General features: G+C 44.2%; 1 protein-coding gene across 16 annotated transcripts in view; it reads right to left on the reverse strand.

Annotated features, from left to right (window-relative positions):
* Positions 1-23,036, reverse strand: part of SEPTIN11 (septin 11) — a 162,475-nt gene that overhangs the window by 122,151 nt on the left and 17,288 nt on the right. For all 16 annotated transcript variants that reach the window (XM_088660639.1, XM_088660637.1, XM_088660636.1 and 13 more), the window contains exon 2: positions 4,612-4,726. In XM_088660639.1, coding sequence (XP_088516765.1) covers positions 4,612-4,726 — 115 coding nt within the window. The remainder of the gene's footprint in view (positions 1-4,611; positions 4,727-23,036) is intronic.

The following is a 23,036-nucleotide window of genomic DNA, read 5'->3' on the forward strand; positions in this document are numbered from 1 at the left end:
TACCAAAATAAAAAACTTAGTTGGTCTTTAAGGTGCTGCTGGAAGGAATTTTTTTATTTTGTTTCGACTACGTCAGACCAACACGGCTACCTACCTGTAAAGAGAGAGAGAGAGAGAGAGCAACATGCCAACATTGTTTTTGCAGCACTTACAAAACTCAGCACGTTAAAAAGGATCTAGGGGTCTTAGTAGAACACAATCTTAACATGAATCAACAGTGTGATGCAGCAGCAGCAGCAGCAGCAGCAGCAGCAGCAGCAGCAGCAGCAGCAGCAGCAGCAGCAGCAGCAGCAAAAAATAAATAAAGCTAATGCAATTATAGGCAGCAGCAAAAGAAGTATTGTGTCCAGATCAAGGGAAGCAATAGTACTGCTCTATTCTGCCTTCATCAGACTGAACCTGGAGTCCTGTGTCCAGCTCTGAGCACCACAATTTAAGAAAGGTATTGACAAGCAGGAACCTGTGCAAAGGAAGAGAACCAAGATGACTAAGGTCTGGAAACCAAGCCACATGAGGAGTTAGGTATTCTTAGCCTGGAGAAGAGAAGACTGAGAAGAGATAGGATAGCCATCTTCAAATCCCTGAAGCGCTGTCACGTGGAGCAGGTTTGTTTTCTGCTGTTCCAGAGGCTAGGACCCAAACCAGTAGATTCAAATTACAAGAAAGGTGATTCTGACTAAACATTAGGAAGAACTTTCTGACAGCAAGAGCTGTTCAACAGTGGAATGGTCTCCCTTGGAAGGTGGTAGATTCACCTTCCTTAGCGGTTTTTAAGCAGAGGTTGGATGGTCATCTGTCAAGGATTCTTTCTTTCCATCCTCATTGCTGGCGCAGAAAGAGGCAGCTAGCTTCCAACTATATTCCTTTAGTTACTACCTTGATTTCACTTTCCTCCCACATGTTTTTCTCCCATGCCTGCTTTTAGCTGACAACTCTGCCTTTGGCCAGAGCAAAGAAGTGAAGAGCAGTGTAAAATCCCAGGTTGTTGTTGTTGTTGTTGTTGTTTCCATCATGGGTGCAAACCTTCTCCATTAATAACAGAACTACGAAACCAGTAGGATGCATTGCTCAGGGCATGATAACTGTTATTATATTGAGAACATAGCCTGCAATGAGCACTGGGGGGGTCCCACCACCAAGCCCTAAAGCAGGGATGGGGAAACTATGGCCTCCAGATGTTTTTGGACACCATCAGCTGCACCAACATGGGTGATTGGCAGGAGTGATGGGAACTGTAGTCCAATAACATCTGGAGGACTACATGTCACTCTCACTTGCCCTGCCCTGCAGCGCTCTTTGATAGGGAACTGCTAAGTCATCCCAGGCCACTGTACTCTGCAGTCCATGAGTGCTCCAGAAATGTCTGATGTAGCCCACACTGTTGCATTTTTGTCCTTCCGTTAAGAGGTACATGTTATTGGACAAAGGAATCAATTAGCATGCCATTTCTTATTTTCCTTTAGCAGGAAAAAATTAGCACCGGGTTTCAGCCTTAATCGGTTTAGCTGGAAATGGGTGGGAGGGCCCAGAATTTAATGGAGAAAGGCTAAATTTAAATCGGCAGGACTGGGAGTTTATGGGCACGTTTACTCATTTATTTTTTTGAGGTCATTTTGGTTTGGGTATTTTAAATAATAATAATAATAATAATAATAATAATAATAATAATAATAATAATAATAATTTATTATTTATACCCCGCCCATCTGGCTGGGTTTCCCCAGCCACTCTGGGCGGCTTCCAACCGAATATTAAAACAGTACAACATTAAAAACTTCCCTAAACAGGGCCGCCTTCAGTTGTCTTCTAAAAGTAAAATAGTTACTTATTGCCTTGACATCTGCTGGGAGGGCGTTCCACAGGATGGGTGCCACTACCGAGAAGGCCCTCTGTCTGGTTCCCTGTAACCTCACTTCTCGCAATGAGGGAACCGCCAGAAGGCCCTCGGTGCTGGATCTCAGTGTCCGGGCTGAATGGTGGGGGTGGAGACGCTCCTTCAGGTATACAGGACCGAGGCCGTTTAGGGCTTTTTTTTTACTGTAACAGGAAGCAAAGAGAAGCAAGACAACTGGGGTTGGCCTTTTCTTTTTGTGGCAAGTGGGACCTTCCACTGGTTAAATTAGAAACTGCCGCATGTATCCTGCAAAAAAGGCATCGGCACAGAGGTTTTGGCAAGGTTACGAAAAGCTTAACTGCGCAAGACCATACATCTCATAGAAGGCTGCCAATGGCTACCAGCCATCATAGCCAAGCATATACCATCTCTAGGGCTTTTGACTGCCAATTGCTGGGATTGAGGAGAGCTTCTCATAATGTCGAAATCAACTTCGTGACATAATATATTAAAAAGTAGCTTTTCAGTTGATCACCAAGTCCAGGATGTACAAAATACAAATCCTATTTTGTCAGTACCGTAGTACATTCTTTTCTAATTTCTTCATCTTCTCTTGTATTTTTCTGTCTGACGTATTCCACTTGTGGAGGGCTGTTCCGTTCAGGTTCTGCTTGAGATTTTCCCATGAGGCACCTGGTTCTCCGCTGTGAGAGAAGGATGCTAGCCTGACCCAGAAGGCTTTCCTTATGTTCTTAAACCAGCTGTGGATGCAAGTCACGTTCCTTTTCTTTTTTTAAAAAAACAACAGTGCAATGAAACCCCAGTCAATATTTTCTCTTTTAAAAGGAACAGCGAAGCTGCCTGCTAAAGTTTCGTTGTAAAAACAAAACCGGATTTCATATAAACAGGCAGCAACGGGAATAGCTCAGCCCTGCCAAGCAAAGTGCAGAGATCAATGGTTTCGTTTTGCGGATGCACAGAAATGCCTTTCAGGGGATGCAAATAGGAAAGGTCTTGGGGAAACAACATCACTCCAGCCTCTAGAAGCTCAAACCACTTTGTTCAACAGCTTGCTGCGGTTTTGACGACAACTCTTTTCGTCGTTGTTTTAATTTGATGGATATGAAAACGCTAATCCTCATGGGAGAGCACAGAAAAGGCAGTGGCCTTTTGCATTCCACAGATAAAATTTGACTCCAGATGACTTTGGCTGCAACCTTGAGGACAGTTCACCCTCTATGCAGCCTCAGAAGAGAGGCTATGTGTGGATGCCACAATTCCCATTAGATCGTGGAGAAAGCAAAGCATGTGATGCGAAAGGATGCAAACTGCAGCTATCAGCCTGCTGAGCTTCCTTTTTGTAAAAAAAAAAAAGAGAGAGAGAGAGAGGAAAAGAAACTCAAGTTTCTAGTCCTCGTGTTTACAAAGAGATGGGAGTGCAAGGGAATTCCTTGCTGAAATCTCAGAAGCCGGAGGGGCGGCTGAGTGGGGCTTCCAGTCTTCGGGGACAATTGCTTGAGAGTTTCTCTAGGGCTGCAATTTGGTGCTACATAGGTTTGTGAGGAATTCAGCAGGGTGGAAAAGAGACACAATTTGCAAATGTATATTTCCAGTTCTATCAGCTTGCCTTGCAGCATTGGCTTATTTATTTTTCTTACAAAATTTATAGACCACTTAATAATGAAATAAAAAAATAAATCTCTAAGCAATTTACCTAAGGTGCTAGAAAATTATATACATATATATATATCTCCCTGCTTCTGGTACGAACTTCTGCCCTTTCTTTGCCAATATATGGGCAATGACGTAATTCAGTGCGAGGAAACAGAAGGATACAGTGGAGTTCCCTTTGAAACAGTTGTGGCAATGCAGGGCATTTCGTACTTCCCACTCGTATTTCCCCCCAATGTTAGCTACATAATTCTCCATGCTTCAGAAGGTGCATTCGCATTTGTGTCAACAATCGCTCACTTTTTACAGGGCAGAGTGTGGGAGTTCCACATTTAAACACCTCGTGTGGACGGCATGGCCCTGTTCCTTAGCCCTGAATGACTGGGGAAAGTGTAGGTCTGCCATGGAGAAGTGGCTACAAGCCACAATGGCTGTGATCTGCCACCAATGTTTGAAGTGGGTATGCCTCTGTATACCAGTCACTTGGATTCAGATGTGGGGAGAGCGCTGTTGTACTTAGGTTCTGCCTGCAGAATTCCCAGAGGCACCTGGCAGCCCAACAATTAAGAACACGACCCTGTTCTTCTTATGCCCTGACACCAGGTGCTTAAGAAGACACCTAAATGCCAGTACTGGGTGTTCTTATGCACAGCATGCAATGCTCGGTGGCAACTAGGCTATAGCTCCCCAGTGTCCCGATCAGGACTACGCATCCATGTAATTTCCCCATTGACATCTGGTATATTTGCAATTTTAATTGAGGAAGAACAAACTTTTGCCCAGGTTTCCAAAAATCCAGGAAACACCGGCTAAGCATCCAACATCGGTTCCCAGTTTAGTTTCAGTTTTAAACATGCGAGGTTCCAAATGCTTGAAATTTAAACGGCTTTGCTGGTTTTTAGACTTTCTTTTTAAGGTGTGTGTGGGGAAAACCTGCACGAAAAGCTGAGCATTTCCATTTAAAAGATTCCCTGCGATGCTTCATGTCTTACACGCTAGGTACCACCAAGCAGGGGGGGGGGATTTTATATTACTCACCCTGCCATGTTGCATCCGGGAAGGACACAGATAATCTCTTTGTTCAGAAGCCTATTATCATCACTTACCGACACAAAGGATGTTGAAGCAGAAACCCTGCGAGGTTGACTTGTTGACCAGCTGATCAGGGAGGCTGTCAAAACCGACGTGGCCCGACAGGGACAGGTTTCGGAGGTCATCGTTCTGAAATTCCGAGAAGAAACATGTCAAGGTTTTTATAGAGTTGGCTTTATCATTGCTTATCAATGACTAGCAACCACTGCCACCAATATCACACCATCACGTGGCATCACGTAAATGCATCTTCCATTGAAATCAACATATCTAGCTAGTACTGCCTTTCAAATGCATACAGGTGAAACTCAGAAAATTAGAATATCGCCGAAAAGTGCAACTTAAAAGGTAAAACCAATATATGAAATAGATGCATGACATGCAAAGCAAGATATGTCAAGCCTTTATTTGTTGTAATTGTAATTATTTATCGTTGGCGGGTCAATTATAAATAGAATGTAATTAATGAAATGTAATAGCGATGCTTATTTTTGTATTATTGTAACTATTTGTTTTATTACTGTGAAATTTCCAAAAGAAAGCATTTGTAAATAATAATAATAATAATAATAATAATAATAATAATAATAATAATAATAAGTTGCATTACTGAAATAAATGCACGTTCGGCGATATTCTGCATTTAGATGCAGAAACTAGAGTCCTTTGGAGGAAGGATGAGATTTGTCTGCAATAAACAGCAAGAAGAGTCAGCTTCTAGGTTCCCAAATACTCTGTTAAAACTCATATGTGGTCTTTTCATGGAGGGCAATATAAAAGTCTCTCAAACAGAAGAAAATCTTTGTTTCTAAATAAAAAAAATCACCTTTTAAAAATAATGATTAGCACCCTGCTTCTCAGGAATAAAAAGATAAAGCTGTAGGGGAAGAGAAAAGTTTCCTTACACAGAGTCAGACTAGAGATGCTCTGGACTGTCCAGAGCCCCATCTTCTCTTTGCATTTAAATAACTATCATACTACTTTAAACAGCCATGGCTTACTCCAATGAATTCTATGAAGTGTAGTTTGTTAAAGGTGCTGAGACTTGTTAGGAGACAGCTATTCCCCTCACATAGCTACAATTATCAGTAAGATACAGGTAAAATTTAAAACACAGCTACACATAAATCACAGCTAAAAATCGATCAAACAGAGATAAAAAAAATCAACAAAACTTTAAAAAACAAATACAGATAGCAACATTATATGCGTGGGTAGGCTTGCTGAAATAAAAATGTTTTCAGCAGGACGCCTGCCTAAGGTCAACAGGCAGGGAGTTCCAAAGTTTAGCTGTTGCCACACTAAAAGATCAGCTCCTTGTAAATGCAGAACATATGACATATGGCACTTGTAAAAGCATAAGTTACAGCACTCTTCACACATGTTATGTTATACCCACTTCTTGTGACGAAAGACTGCCGGGGGTGGGGGGGTGGGGAGGGATGGCTAGTAGCCACTTGGGCAAAACTAGTTGTAATTATGGGATGTGGGTTGTGCTGTGGTCTAAACCACTGAGCGTCTTGGGCATGCTTCCTCAACCTCGGCCCTCCAGATGTTTTGAGACTACAATTCCCATCATCCCTGACCACTGGTCCTGCTAGCTAGGGATCATGGGAGTTGTAGGCTAAAAACATCAGGAGGGCCGAGATTGAGGAAGCCTGCTCTTGGGCTTGCCGATCAGAAGGTCGGCGGTTCAAATCCCTGTGACGGGGTGTTGCTCGGTCCCAGCTCCTGCCAACCTAGCAGTTCGAAAGCACGCCAAAAATGCAAGTAGATAAATAGGTACCGCTCCGGTGGGAAGGTAAACAGCATTTCCGTGCGCTGCTGTGGTTTCGCCAGAAGCGGCTTAGTCATGCTTGCCACATGACCTGGAAAAACTGTCTGCAGACGAACGCCGGCTCCATCGGCCTATAAAGCAAGATGAGCACAGCAGCCCCAGAGTCTGCTGCAACGTGACTTAACTGTCAGGGGCCTTTTACCTTTAGTTGTAATTAGCTGCATCGCACTGTTTAAACCAGACTTTGCCCTGCCCTGGAGCCTGAAGGGAGCTTTAATCCAAAAACATCTGGAGGACCCCAGGTTGAATATCAGTGGTCTGCACTATCCATTTTGTAATTTGGAGCAGCCCCATTGATATTGAGGGCACACTACAGTCCAATGCGTGGATTCCTTTCCCATTCACAGAGTATGTGTTTATATGATTGTTCGGGGGCGGACTTTGGAAATCTTTGGTAAAAACTGGCACCCCCAAATGGATCTTCTCTATCCTGGATCTTCTCAATCTCGTGGCACTTTGGCTCAAGTGCCCTGTACAGGGAAACCCCCCCCGACACCCTAAATCTAGCACTGCATTTTCTGCCTATCTATCTATTATACACATATATCTATATTATTATTATTATTATTATTATTATTATTATTATTATTATTATTATTTGGATTTATATACTGCCCTATACTTGGAGGAACAAAATATAGAGAGGAATGAACAGGAGGTGGGGTGGAAATACAACAGAAATAACGTCGTTCCAGGAGAATAAAAGTGAGAGGCCCGGGGAATAAGCATTTCCCTCACAACCACCCAAAAAGCACAGAAGGAAAGTTTGCCATGTGACAGGCAGCCACTTCTGGAATTGCCATCTCCACTGTGGGCTGCTATTTATAAACCAATCCGGGCTCTGCTAACCGGAGCTAATAAAATTGAAGCGCTGAAACTGTGCCCTAAGTCATCTGCTGTCCTTCAGCAGGCCGTGGAGGAGGAGGAGAGCACAGAATTCTTCTGTCTCAAAGAGAAAAGAGGATTTTCCTTCTCCCCACTTCCCACACAGCCCCAAGGCTCAGATCCAAAGCATGGCAGAGAAGCAACACAGAAGATTATTTCCAGTCTCAGGAAAAAGTAAAGGGGGAAACCCGTTAGCTTGACTCACACTTTTCTCTCTGGCGAGATACATTTATTTGGAACAACCGGTGCAAACTCTAGTCTTGTTAATGACCGCCATAAATGTTAACGCTGTCCTTCACATCTAACATTTAGAATTTAGAAAGAAATAATGAAATGGAATGGAATATTTTATGGGTGTGTTTATTGCCCGGGGCTCCTTCTGGAAGAAGAGTTGTACATCAAATCAAATCAAATCAAATAAAAAAATAAAAGTCTGGCCTCGGCTCCACTTAAGTCAATCTTAAAGGTCACGATGGAGCCTTAGGAGGGCATTATTGGTCTGCCTTCCAAAATATGTCTACACAGGTTGCCAACTCAGAAACCTTTTTTTATTTTGTTTTTTTGTTTTTTACTATTTACTTGTAAGTCATTTGTGGAGTAACCAAACAGTTTGAAAGCAAAGAATCCTGTGCCTTCCAATTAACACAACCAGCCCCTGCCTACTCACCTGGAGGAAATTCCAGCTCATCACAGATGACCAGGCAAGTGGCTATTTACAAGCAAGTTTACTGTATAAGTACAACAAGTGCTTGCAGAAGGGTGTTCCTATCAACTGCCCCTCCCTTGGAAAATACCATTCTCCTCTGGACTAGTCAAAGCCAGAGCCCGCATTATCTTCCAGAATTGAAATTAGATTTTATTTCTTATTCGAACCATTGCAGCAGACCTTTTTATCACTGGCAGCATTTCAAACAGGATGAAATAACATCTCAATCTTGGATGCGTTTGAGAATACTGGCTTCCCAGCCAAGAAGCTCAGGGGATTTCCCAATCCCAGGATTTCATTAAACAGGAAACAGTACTTTTTTTTGTAAGAGAATTTGCTTCTGCTCAAGGTACGGCAGTGGGGAGCATTTTGAGGCTTTAACAGAAGAACAAGCCTTGCTGAGGAAGGCTTGGCACGGCTTCTGTACAAGGAAGCCTTGCCTCCTCAGTAATGGCCTTCTTCAGGAATTCCCTGCTCCACTGAGGCTCAGTGGAACCTCTGCTTTATGGAGGATATGGCTACCAATGGCTACTAGCCACAATGCCTATGTTTTACTTCATCTGTGAGAGGCAGTGGATCCTTGAAGACAGGGGAAAGGGCAGCTGCAACACTCAAATCCTGCTTTCAGGCTTCCCATTGGGGCATCGGCATGGCCACTGCGAGAACAAGATGCTGAACTAGATGAGCCATTGGCCTGATCCTGCAGGCTCCTCTTATGGCAGATGTGCTGTTCGGTTTTCAAGGCTGCCGTGCACGCTCTTTTTCCACCTCAAAAGACCTCCATGCTGGGTTTGTCGGCTTGTCAAGCAACGCTGCTTTTCCTGGATCCCTCTCTGTCTTGTACTAATTTTAAAAGGCGCCACATAGACAAAGTTTACCAAGCCAGCCAGGGAGCACAATAAGTAACAACCGAAACAGCAAGCTCATGATTTGATTTAAGTTCTTCCCTCCAAAAGGAACCCTTTCCCCCTGCCAAACAAATCTTGAAAGCTGTAGGTTTATTCTTCTCCTTAAGACATGCAGCTTGAAGAAAACCTGCTAGAACAATTTACTCGCTTATGGCAAATGTCATGAGCCAATTGCTGATGGCGGGAAGTGAACTGGGGCTCCTGCAGTACATAGATGTCCTCCCAGCTGTAGCTGATAGAACCATTCTTGCATCTGAATTCAAATGGACCTATATTAGTCATGTCTGTAAATTTCAATGGGTCTATACTCTGAGTAGAGGTAACATCGGCTGCAATCCAATGTTAACAACCCAACTGGTTCAAAACTCGCTGGAATTGCATTCAGATAATCCAAATACAGCGGGAAAAGGAGGTATTTAGTCTACCAGAATACCCTTGGTGAGCTTCCGAGGGAGAAGACAGGCAAGGCCACGTGTTTAAATTCCCTTCTCCCACTTAAGGATCCTACAGAGGAGATTCCACTTTAGTGCCTGGGGCTTTGGGGATGTGTTCCCCTCCCCCTGCCCCCATATCTTCGTTTTTTTTTGAAAGAGGCCTGACACAAACATGACAATCCGACCTCACTCACTGCAGGGAGAGCAAACTCTGGTCTCCAAGGCAAAACTGTTTGGCTAGAAAGGTCAGTTCAAACTCCAAGCAGTAACAGCACCACTTCTGCCAAGAAACGACATAAAAGGCCATTTCCCTTCCTTAGGGTTTTTCCTCCAAACCGCTAAGATTTCTATTTGGAGTAGAGGTGACTAATGCATATACCAGTTCTCATGTCACAAATTACAAACCAGCAGAAAAAGCTGAAGGGTGTTTTTTCTTCCTTCTTTCCCCTTTCCTGGTGGGGAGGGAGGGGAAGATAAGAACCATGTGTGCACATTCCTGCAAGTCTTGTGAAGGGGGGGGAAGGGGAAGGGGAAAGGGGAAAAGAAAGACACACACACACACAAAGAGAGAGAGAGAGAGAGAGCACCATGTGACAAACAAATATGAAGAATTTCCAACGACAAAGTCCAATCAAAAACAGATGCTCTCCCACTTCTCCACATGTCCAGTCTTGAACTGCCAATCTGAACGGCTGCATTTAAGCCGATAAAAGGCAGAGTGTATACCGGCCGTTTCCCCAAGACTTTTAGGTAGAAATGCCACATTACTACCATTACTACAGCTAAGAAAGGAGAACAGATTGGGGGCAAATGCAGTGGGTTGCATCCAACTAGGTTCTGCTCAGAGCCGAACAACGGACATGCATGCCCATCAACTTCAATGGGTATACTCTTGAGTAAGGCTGGTACTGGAGACAACCCAGTGTGGCTCCCAAGGGAAACCAGAGGAAGCCCAGAGCACAATCCCTTGGGTTGCAACTGGATGAGTTCCTCTTGGCCTGTGGGCCTGCTCACATCCTGCTTTCTTCTCCCCTTTTGGAATAAGGAAATTAAAGCCAATGTTTTGTTTTGTTTCCCAGGGCAAAGGATGCCTTGACTTGTATGTGTACTGGCAGCATTCTGTTGATGAGGCACAAGGACAGCTTGAATTGTAAAGCTATTTAGAAGCCCATTTTGACTGTTACACAACTTCCCCCTTAAAAAACAACAACAACAACACTTCGAGAACAGCACCTACATATAAAACCTACGTACCATTTTATCATATTGACAGCCAATGTGGCACAGTGGTTAGAGTGTCGGACTAGGAGCTGAGAGACCAGGGTTTGAATCCTCACTTGGCCACGGAGCTCAGCGGGTGACCTTGGGCCACTCACCTCCTCCCAGCCTAACCTACCTCACAGAGTTGTTGTGAGGGTTAAATGAAAAAGGGTGCAGAGCCATGTACCTTGAGCTTCTTGCAGAAAAGGGTGGGATGTGAATGCAACAAACAAACAAATAACAAATATCATGAGAAGGCTCCAAAGTGGCTTACAGGTTGAAGGAGACAATTTTTTAAAAAACAAACAAAAACATGTCCATGCAGCAATCCTAGTAAAACAAAACAAGAAAGGAAGACAGCAGAAACCCACTCCTTTGCCTCCTCAGCAGCACAACTAAGCAGCAATTGCCCATTCAAAAGCCAGGTCCCATAATCAGTCTCTCCTATGGGTTCGGTGGGTTTGTCCAGGGAATGAGTCTCCTAACAAGAGAGAAGCCACCAAGATGTCCCTGTCCCTTGGGCCCACCTGCCACCTCTTTGGAAGCTCTCAAAAGCATAACTGTAAGCAGACAGCTGAGAGTGCATGGAAATATTAAATATTCCCCAGGCTCCCAGTTAACCCAGTTAAGGGCCATGGCTGAACAAGTTAGAAGCCGGTTTAAAAATCGAAGCACAGATAGCATGCCCACAGTCAATTTATTTCAGATGTAGCTGAATGGGTAAAGGCCGTGAGGAACTCAGGTATGTCACCAAATTGCCCCTTAAATCAAGGTTACAGTTGTCAAAACCTGTTGCTCTCCAAGTCCTATTTTTCAAATGATGGGCTGACTGTGATTGATTCTCAGTTAAACACCTGGCTCGTTCAGATGACAACCTTGAGCTGGGATAAGAGCTTTGGAAACTTAAAAGAATTAAAATTCACTTGATCCAGGGATGAGAAAGAGGTTGCCTATTGCGACCTCTTTTTCTTAAGCTTGGCTGCTTCTGCTCAGGCTGCACAGGAAAAGCATTTTGGCTCCAGAAATTTGTTCCGATTGTGCAGATAAAATATAACAGATAGAATTCCACCTACAGGTGGCGGAAATGTCAGGCGCCATCCTGGCATCCAAACTTGGTCGCAAGTGGTCAAAAGCCAGGTGCAAAATGCGCCTGGCTAATTTCGATCACTATCTGCCTTATACTGAAGCAGACGGCTGGTCCATCTAGCTCAGTATCGTCTGCACTGATTGACTACACTGCGAGTCTCTCCCAGCCCTACCTGGAGATGGCAGGGACTGAAATTGAGACCTTCTGCACGCAAAGCAGGTGCTCTGTCACTGAGCTATGGACCTTCCCATAGTTGCCATGCATGCGCCACCCACAGGGCGCAAGGCGATCTGCATGACCTGTGCTTTGGCAGGAAGAGAGGTTTCAGCTTCAGGCTGCTGCAGAGTCTACGCCAGCTTCCTTCCCTCTGAGGAGGAAGGGAGAGAGAGAGAGAGAGAGAGAGAGAGAGAGAGAGAGAGAGAGAGAGAGAGAGAGAGAGAGAGAGAGAGGTGCAAGAATGTGAGAGTTTCGCATGCCGGCACTACATCAAGTTTGTGTATGGACAGGTGCGAGGGAGATAAATCTCTTTTGCCCAGCTGTGGCAGGCACCATGCCCATGCCAGTGACGACATTAAAAAGCATACCTGTCCGTAAGAGCCATAAGACTCTTGTGTTATTTCAGTGACTTGGAAGACACACACACAAAATAACTCCAGCCGTCTTCCAGCTTACAAAGGCAGCTTGATCGCCTGCAGGCGTTTCATATTTACCCTGGGCAAGTGGCTATTTTAAAAACTCCTGCCATAATCACAGTGACATCGTGTGTGTGTGTGTGTGTGTGTGTGTGTGTGTGTGTGTGTGTGTGTGAAATGCTATTATGTGCTGGAGCATTCTGTCAGCCTTAGCTAAAATCTTTGATTGGGCACCAAATTGTGTTTAAGCTTTTGAAGCCAAAACGCTCAGCTTTTTTTTTTTTTTTGCAGACAGAGGGAGAAAAATATATTAGCTGTGCCTCAGACAGCTCTCCCAGCTGTGGATCTTGTTCATGTGTGATGCAGAGTCATAATAATAATAATAATAATAATAATAATAATAATAATAATAATAATAATAAGAGTTTGGATATGATATCCCGCTTTATCACTACCCGAAGGAGTCTCAAAGCGGCTAACATTCTCCTTTCCCTTCCTCCCCCACAACAAACACTCTGGGAGGTGAGTGGGGCTGAGAGACTTCAGAGAAGTGTGACTAGCCCAAGGTCACCCAGCGGCTGCATGTGGAGGAGCAGAGACGCAAACCCGGTTCCCCAGATTATGAGTCTACCGCTCTTAACCACTACACCACACTGGCTCTCACCAGTGTATAATAAATACTTAAGCAGTGGTGGCGAGGGGTGAGGAAAAGGCATCAACCCACATAACCATCTGATATGACTCCTCCCTCCTCCTCCTCCTCCTCGTTGCTGCATTAATAGAAGTCTACGTAGAAAAAACCCACACCAAACAACATAAAACCCAAACATTCTTTACATAGGCGAACAGAGAAAGGAATGTTCTCACAGTTCTTCCGCATTCTGTGCCCACAGGGGACTAGAACATGCATGCATGCATTTGATTATTCTACCCTTAAGTACCACATCAATATTTTAGGTCATAAACAACTTTCCAAAATCAGCTGTATAGAAGCTCATGAGATACCCCAGAGTGTTAAGGAATTATAATGAGGCTGATAATTAAACATCTGCAGCAGAGCCAAAATTGAATCCTTTGGCCTTATCAACACATGCCACAGAAACAAGGTGGGAGAATTAGCTGCACAGGTAGCAAGGCACGGTGGAGAGGACGGAAAAATCACATTTTAATGCTCCTCTACATTATTATTTTTTAAGGGACCCTGGATGGAGAAAATGAGCACAGCAGGGAATGGGCTGTTCCTGAATCTTACCCCCTGACAAGCTAGTTTTCTTCTTGCATGGAGTTTTTCTTTTAATGGGGGGCACCCCAAAAATAGCATCTTTGTTAGTGGGTTTTACAGACTTCCTCCACTTCTCCCCAACACTGTGTCTTCAGCCCCCCCACCTCTTCTCATTTCTACTTACAAGTGGCTTCAAATTTCACTGCTCCCAAGTAACAAGGTGATTTCTACATCTAAGCTACTTAGGCCTTTTAAAAGCCGTATACATGTATTTTAAAAAAACTACATTAGCAATTTCTTCATTTGAAAAGCACTGGGACTTTTCATGCCAAAGTCAATAAACTTTTGCCTTGTAAAGAGGAAAGGAGAGATCCAAAGATATTTCTACCCTCCACTACCAGACATTTGTGCATCCCAATTCTGACACACACACACACACACACACACACACACACACACACACACACACACGAGAAAGCCAAACATAAGGAAATGTGAGCATTCCTATCTCCTTTTCCACACAGAGGTAGTAAATTCATGGCTGATGTGGAGTTTAAACTCCGGTTTAAGTCCAGAATTCAACCATGGAGACCTCATGTAGGGAGGAGAGAGGTTGGGAGTATGGAAAACGCAGGTAAGTAAAAGTGTGGGGGGGGGGCCCTGAAGGAATGGCACTTGTGGGGTGGGGTAGAAATTTGGTCTGTATACAGTTGGAAGAGAGCTGAGAGTGGAGGGGATTAGTTGGGTGGGAATGGTTTAGATGGGGATTACGAGTTCTAATCCTATTCATCCCAGACTTCAGTTTGCTGTGAATTTCTTTTCATTGCTCCTCAAATAAACAAACACTCTGCTCTCAAACCTGCGTAACTGTCTGTGAAATCCACACTTAAAGGATTTTGGAACACCTGCCCCACACCTACAACAGTGAGGTGGGGTAGAACATTTTCCTTTCGGGGGGGGTGCGGGGGGGGAGAAGATCCCTGTACAGTGGTGCCTCGCTTAACGAATGCCCTGCTTAACGAAATTTCCGCTTAACGAAAGGTTTTTTTCTAGTGGAGGTTGCCTCGCTAGACGAATTCATTTTACGAAAAATTCGTCTAGAGAATCGCGGTTTCCCATAGGAATGCATTGAAATTCAATTAATGCGTTCCTATGGGCAAAAAAAATTGGGAAAAAATCAATGCATTCCTATGGGATTCGCTAGACGAATTTTTCGTTATAAGAAAAGACCCGTGGAATGAATTAAATTCGTCTAGCGAGGCACCACTGTACTTTGTTTTTTCCATGGAAAATTGACTGTTTCTAAATATTTGTTGTTCACTGGGAGCAATAAACGAATGCCAATACAAGCTTGGCAGATTTCAAAGTTGTGATTACTTGGTCTTGCTTCCTTCAGTAACAATCAAAGAGTGGTTCACACAACGAATCGGCGAAATACGATGAAAACCAAACGATTTAAAGCAGATCCATTAAAGCCCAAACAATGCAACCTGCGATCAATATAGCAGTTAGTAGATAAACATTTGGTATACGCCACGGGCTGCTCACCCCAAAAGTTCATACAGGAGGTTCTGAACCCAGGTGAACAGGTGTGTCTTAAGTAGATGACAAAACTGAACTACAGACGAATCCTGACACACTGTAATAGACACTGGGAACTGCCTCAAAACGGTGTCACTACAGACAAGACTCTTTTATCTTGCATTGCCAACCAATGAACATGACCCACCTGGGCTGGTGCCTTTTGGGACTGTCAGGACAGGAAAAAGAGAGGTTGACGACAAGAGAGAAGCCCCAGAGCCAATGATCTGCAGAGTCAACGACAGGCAAGGCCAGCTAATTGCAATGTAGTCCTCACTTTCCTCCTGGAAACATTGCTGAAAGCACTAGGCCTGAGCTGTGGTTTGTTTCTTTGAAGAAAAATTTAACTTCACTGGCCTCTAGTGATTTATTGCTTTTGCTGCTGAGCTATGCCTGATTCCAGCCCAGCACCTGCACAGCAGCCTCTCCTTTTGATCACACCTCTCTTGCAATTCAAAAGAGTTGTTTTGAATCCACAGAGCTGTGATTACTATGGAGAAATTCTACTGAATTTAACGGGAGTGATCTGGAATGAATAGCTTAAAAATAGTAGGCTTGAGACTTTTAAAACACACACAGTAATCCCAAAACAACCACCCACCCTGGAACTGTTATCCTAAAAGGCGTTTGTTGACGCAAACCACTATGCTTTAAATTGTTACACACTGAAGCACTGATGGAGGCTACCTTACAGATGCCCTCGAGTGACATGAATAGGAGAGGCCTCGAAACAGCTGCTCACTGAACTGCCTTGCAAATGTCAGAAAGCTAGCAGAGGCTTTTGCCTGACAGCTATGCAATTAATGTGGCATTGTACCAGGGCCCAAGCAGCAATAAAAAGCCCAAACTACTATTGTTTGCAATGTTTATTTTTTTCAATATATTGCAGAGAAAGCCAAGTCCTATGTATTCTGTGTCCTGCACATAATGTACTACCCTTGTGTTGTGAAAAGCCCCAGTAGCTACAGTATCAGCAAAAAATAGCAGGCTTGAGATATATTGGGGGGGGGGGGTAGCCATAAAAGAAAACAAAGGCAGGAAAAGCTAAGAGGCAAAGATGAAGATGCTACCTGACACATCTAAGAGTTTTTTTCACATCTGGCAAGTTGAGGGTTGGGCATCTGCATCACTGGGCAATAATCCAGTGGGCCAAAGAATTGGGGCCCCATCATGCACAAGATAGCAGGATTTCTTCCCTGCTTGGAAAAATCTATCCATGCATTCAGACAGTTGATCCCAGGATTGCAGCCACACATAACAAATTAGAGCCAGGTGTGCCCCTGCAGATAAGACAGTGTGGTTGGGTTTTATTTTTAAATGTGCGCACACGCACACAGCCTGCATACAATGAAATGTAGCAAAACAGAATTGTACCTCCGTTATAGCTAACCTCAAAGTATGCAAAAAATCCACTCAACGTGAAACCACGCGGTTAGGGCTCATATCACAAGTTCATGGAATGAATATCCAAACGTAATCTGGAGAACGATGTCAAGCGTTGGAGTCTTAGTGAAGATATATCCCATGATCCAGTCAGTCAGGCAGTCAATCTGATCAAGAGGAAGTGCATTCAAATTGCAGATTTCTCATCCCGCATGTAAGTTCCTTGGAGGGACAAGATGACCCTCGTGGGTTCCTTCCCCAACTCTAAGGTTCTAAGATTCTGTGATTGAACCTCCAGCACCTCAGGTTGCAGGAAAACAGAAAGAGAAGTGGGGCATGCTGCTGTCAACATCCCAGTTTGTCCCCTGTACAACCCCAAGGAAGCAGCCGTAAGCCTTGGTGAAAGCACTGCTGTTAGGTTTGGCAGCCTCGATCACTGTGGGGGAGAGGCCAGACATCGTAATGCTGATTAACTAGCTAATAGACAGAAAGGATGCGCTGATACAGTGGAACCTCCGTTTACAACTACTTCTGTTTATGAACACCTCCGTTTACAAACGCCACGGACCCGGAAGTGTTTACATCCGGGTTCTGTGGAGTCGGATGCGCAGATCGCTTCTGCGCATGCGCAGAAGTGCTTTATCGGCACTTTGCGCACGTGCAAAAGCGTGCCTTCGGGGAGCGAAGGCCTCCGTTTACGAATGCCTCCACGGAACGGATTGCGTTCGTAAACCGAGGTTCCACTGTAGTGGGGGCTAATGGTTAGGGGACGTTTCTGCCCTTAACAGAGCAATCTACCTGCAGGGGGTAGGGACTGAAGCCAGTGCTATACGAAGGGGAGGGCAGAAAAATATGGCCATTTGTGCTTTGAATTGGAAGAACTTTGAATTACAAGTTATGAGCAGGGCTATCCCAAGACTTTTTGCTACCCGAAGCAAATAAGCATTCCCACCAAATTCACCACGCTGGAAGTTGCATCTCCTCCCATCAGGAATAGCAGTGGGATAGTCTCCTCCACTGCACTCTAGAGAGCGCATGACAGGCTGTGTGTCCCACACAGCTCTAATCTCCAGCAGAGGGGAATGGGCAGAGGATTCCCAGTGCTGCCCCTCCACCCAGGATCTGCCAGCCCCCCCCCCTACCTACTGATAGGGCTGGCCAAGCTTTAGGCAACCCGATGAGATGGGTTAGCAGCTGGGCGTTTTTGCTACCAGTGTGTTCTGCTTGTGTATTTGGAAACGACACAAATATGAGAGACGCACCAGGGTCCACCCAGCAGAACCGCCCTGGAATGCCTCACTGCTTGGGACCATGGGGAATACTTCACAGAAGGCTTAGCTAGTCCTACTGATTTATTCGCCAAGTTAACAGTTTGCCGGATTTAAAAATCATTTGCTGAGGGTTTACAGACCATGGCATTATCAAACAGCAACTTTCCAGAATCAAATCATTCCCGCTCACCCAAGTTTGCTGTGGCCTCCACCACCAGCTGCCACTACGCAGCGCAGGTTAAATTATAGCCCTCATCCATGCAAGTGACTGCTATTCCCTGCTTCGATTTGGCCTGCATATGTGGTACAGTATTTGAAAAGGAGAGTCAAAAGCAAGTTTGTACACAAAGGAGTTAACTTTAAAACACTCCTCTCCTATGCCAAAAATACACTACACTGCACTATTACTGATAGCAAAATTTATGCCCCCCAACCACCTTGGATCTATCGGAGAGTAAATATGCAATCTTAGTTGGGGGGGGGGGAGTCCCAACATTGTGTTGAAAGCAGTGGAATGGGCCTTAAGTCACAACCAACCTGCCCTTTTCATTTCACTAGGAAATACCCATAAATTAGACATTCTTGCTCAATTAGAAATGCTGTTAACTGTCTCTGTTGGGGTCAGATGCACACGAAATATTAAATTGGCCCTAGCCTAGTACAAAGAATCAGTAGAGCACAGTCCAGACTTACTGGGAAGCAAATCCCACCGTACTTAACCAGCTTACTTTTGAGCAAGAATGTTTGGGCTCAGACTGCAAGACAGCCAGCACTGCACCTGTTAAAGCTACACCTTCTATTGTGGTTCAGTTTCAACTTCAGTCCTACACAATTACCTTGGAGTGAACACCATTCAGCCTACTTTGAGGACTGCACTCTCAGTTCGTAGACTATTTTAAAAAATCATGCAACTTAGGTGCAACATTCTACTATGGTGCAAGGAAAGAGACCTTTTTTTCCTGCAACATGGAACTATGCATAAGCCAGTGTTTAAAGTGGGAATTAAATTTAGTCCTCCTGGATTTACCCTTCAGGTTTCTGGCTGACTTGCTTTAGAAGTAAACATGTGGTTTTGCCAGTGCTCAAATAATTGTTATTTTAAAATTAGATTAGGAATAAAGTTACATAACACAAAACGTAGGCAGGCATGTGTGTGTCATCCCAAAAACGCTCGCAATTCATTTAACGGCAAACCACACAATTCATTTGGAAGGTTTAACTTCCTCCAAATAATGCTCCTGCGGTAATTTAAACGAGGCTTTTTAGGAATTGTTCCTCCAGTTCAGTCTTCCACAACCTTGTGCCCCCCCCTACAGATGTTCTGTAGCCTGTGTAGAGCATGGCACCCCCACCTGTCAGACCACCAATATTTATCCTAAATCTTCCTTTCAATGCTTTGAAACCTGTTGTTCCTACTTACAGCAGGTCAAGAACCAAGGCCAAATCAGAGTTTAATTCTAATTGGCTCAATACAGAACTAGTGTTCACTTATTCCTTAAGCCAATAGTCATTCTTTGTACAATACAATAAAAGGATATAGAATGTTGTCTAGTAATACACACAGAGAGAGGGGGGGGGGAGGGAGAGGGAGAGGGAGAGGAAGAAATGATCCCATTGCATTTTGGAGCCATAATGCTTTCTCTCAGTAAGCATTACAGAGAGTTATTTCAACTGAGATGAACAGGAGGCTGTAAGGGGAAAACAATTTCCAACAGAATATCTGGATTCCTGGAGGTAGACTGCAGTATACCTTTTTTTGGCTGAGGTATGCATCAATAAACGCCACTCGCTCATCTCCAGCCTGTGTGTGCCATCAGCATGTGTCCTGGAAGGCTTCTGATTATCTGAGGGGAAATGGTTTTATTTCATCCCTCGATCCATGCTTCCTGTTGAATTCAGAACAGCTGTGGTATTGAATTGCTGCTGCACACTTGAAGCCAAAGATTCAAGCCTTTACTGGAACAGCCCCAGGGCTCAGCAGGGAAGCAAGCCCAGGAACTACAGTGGTCTTCATCCTTGGGATAGGATCAAACTAAAAATGTTTATTTGTGTTCTGTATGCAGGGCCCATTTGCAGAACAGGAATCTCCGAATGCGCCTAGATACCAATACGGCTGCAGAGTTACTGTTAATCATGGCAGCTAGACTGGTGACTGGGAGCGGCCGCAGAGAACACATAACACCGGTCTTGAAAGACCTGCATTGGCTCTCAGTACGTTTCTGAGCACAATTCAAAGTGTTGGTGCTGACCTTTAAAGCCCTAAACGGCCTCGCTCCAGTATACCTGAAGGAGCGTCTCCACCTCCATCGCTCTGCCCGGACACTGAGGTCCAGTGCTGAGGGCCTTCTGGCGGTTCCCTCGCTGCGAGAAGCCAAGTTACAGGGAACCAGGCAGAGGGCCTTCTCAGTAGTGGCACCCGCCCTGTGGAACGCCTTCCCACCAGATGTCAAAAAGAAAAACAACTACCAGACTTTTAGAGGACATCTGAAGGCAGCCCTGTTTAGGGAAGCTTTTAATCTTTAAGAAATTAGTGTATTTTAATATTTCTGTTGGAAGCCACCCAGAGTGGCTGGGGAATAAATAATAAATTATTTATTAATTATTATTATTATTATTATTATTATTATTATTATTATTATCATGCATCTAAGGTAGGGCTGTATGCGCATCACAACTGAACTGTGAAATTGGTATTGGCACAGAATTAAACAGTCAAAGAGCCTGAACTTTTTTTTCTCTTCAAAAGCAAACAGAAGCAAGTTTCTAGACCTTATGACTGGGTTGACAAATACTTGGTATGATACCTGGTTCCAATCCTTACTGGCAGCCACTTTCAGCTTTTCTGAGGAAAGAAGGAATATAAATGTTTTGAAGGCAGAGCATGACTTTCGCTCCCTAGCAGAACCAAAACCAATTATGCAATGCGTACACATTTGAACTGATGGCCAGAATGCAGAATCTGGGTTGCTTCGGCACAGAATTTTCAAACCCAGCTCTCATCCAAGGAACAAATCCACTGGATTGCTTCTTATGGTCTTGGATAAGAGTGTACACATGCACCAAAAAAAACCTGGGGCAGCTATGTCTATGTGCAGGGAATGTGTTATCTTCCCTAAATTGTGGTGGGGTGGGGGGTTCCAAAGCAAATTGTCATTAGCTGTTGCTGAAGAAAAAGCAAGTTTCTCAGCAGCTAACATTTCCAACATAGGAGTGAGCGAAACCAAGGGACCTGGGACTCAAGTTTGCAATTGGAGTTTTGTCGGCTCTAGAGCAGTTGCTCTTAGAAGGTACAGCTCACAAACAGCTCTGTTTTTCAAAGCCACCTCTGATCTGCCTCCACACCATCTGATCTGCCATCTTCTCCCCCCAGTGATAACAGATGGGAAAGGGTGGGAGAGGTTTGAGGAGGAATTGGGAGTTGGTCATAAGCTTTCAAAACAGCAGTTAAAAAAGGATATAGAAGGTTACTTAGCAGTTGAGAGGAACGTGGCTCCCGAATCCTTGAACATATTTAGGATCGTGTTGATTTTCTACATCTTGAGAAACCAGACAATAAAATCTGCATGTATTGTTTGTCCTAATAACCCAGATTCCAATTAAAACAACAGCAACACACAGCTGAAGAAAGGTAAAAGAAAATCAGGTCACTTGCAAGCAAAAATGCCAATTATTTGTATAGATGGTGCCTGCTTGCTCCAGAATCACGGGTAATTCTACACTCACAGTTGTCAAGATATTTGCAGAAAACTCCTGCTTTTAATCAACTGCCATATGAAAGTGACATGTATTCAATATTAATGAGGCTGAAGAGGAACAGCGGGGCTAAGCCGGCATCTTATCATATACTGTATTTTTCCTTTTTATACATATTTTATACATATACTGTATAAGATGCCCCCATGTATAAGACACCCCCTATTTTGGGGGACTCCAAATTAAGAAAACACCCCTCAGCACTACCCGTGTATAAGACGAGCCCCAATTTGAAACCTATTTTTTGGGGGGGAGGGAAACAAAACACCTCGTCTTATACACAGAAAAATACGGAAAGTCACTCTGTGGCAAAAACACGACATCCTCTAATATGCACAACATGTTGGCAGCCTTCTCTTGGTTTCACATTGCATACCATATTTTGGAAATTATCTTGGAAGTATACGTAAGCAGAGGAAAGGCTGAGTGAAGAATGCCAAATTTCAAAGTCACCATGGATTTTGAATTGTTAAAGAGTGGGTGTAGGTAGGGAATTTATGGTTCTTAACTCAAGGCATTTTAAGAGCCATTTCCAGTATTATGTGGTTGAATACCTTACTTTTCGATTTTGCAAATGAGCATGCCCAAATCCAGACTTAAGAAAGCTCCAGGTATGTCTACAGGGGTTTCCCCTTTTTTTGCCCTGGCTTTTGAAACTTGCAATGTGAACTTTTAGGACACACCTTATTTCTGTGATTCTGAGTCGTTTTAAACTCTTTTTTAATATTGTTTAAATTGTTGTAACCCACCCTGGGACCTCAGGATAGGATAAAAACAACAACAACAACAACAACAACACGGGGGGGGGAGAGTTAAGAAAAAGGGTAAGGAAGCCCATAATAAGTGACAACTAAGCTTCTCATGGGACGCGGGTGGCGCTGTGGGTTAAACCACTGAGCCTAGGGCTTGCCGATCAGAAGGTTGGCAATTCGAATCCCTGCAACGGGGTGAGCTCCTGTTGCTCAGTCCCAGCTCCTGCCAACCTAGCAGTTCAAAAGCACATCAAAGTGCAAGTAGATTAGTAGGTACCACTCTGGCGGGAAGGTAAACGGTGTTTCCGTGTGTTGATCTGATTCACCAGAAGCGGCTTAGTCATGCTGGCCACATGACCTGAAAGCTGTGCGCTGGCTCCCTCGGCCAGTAAAGCGAGATGAGTGCCGCAACCCCAGAGTCGTTCCCGACTGGACCTAATGGTCAGGGATCCTTTACCTTTACCTTAAGCTTCTCATTATTAATAGAGCATGCGACTATCATTTCAGGATCAGGACTAATTTCAGCATCGTAGGTTCAAGCCCCACATTGGGCAGAAAATTCCTGCATTGAACGGGGTTGGACTAGATGGCCCTTGTGGTCCTTTCCAACTCTACGATTCTGTAATTCATTTTGCCTGACATACAGATGAACCTCTATTTCAAAAACTAAATGAAGGATGAGAAACACAAACGCCCCGTTTGCACGTAATATCAAACACTAGTTTAAA

This window comes from Zootoca vivipara, chromosome Z1 (assembly GCF_965207765.1).
Source record: "Zootoca vivipara chromosome Z1, rZooViv2.hap1.1, whole genome shotgun sequence".
NCBI classification, from domain to species: Eukaryota; Metazoa; Chordata; class Lepidosauria; order Squamata; family Lacertidae; genus Zootoca; species Zootoca vivipara.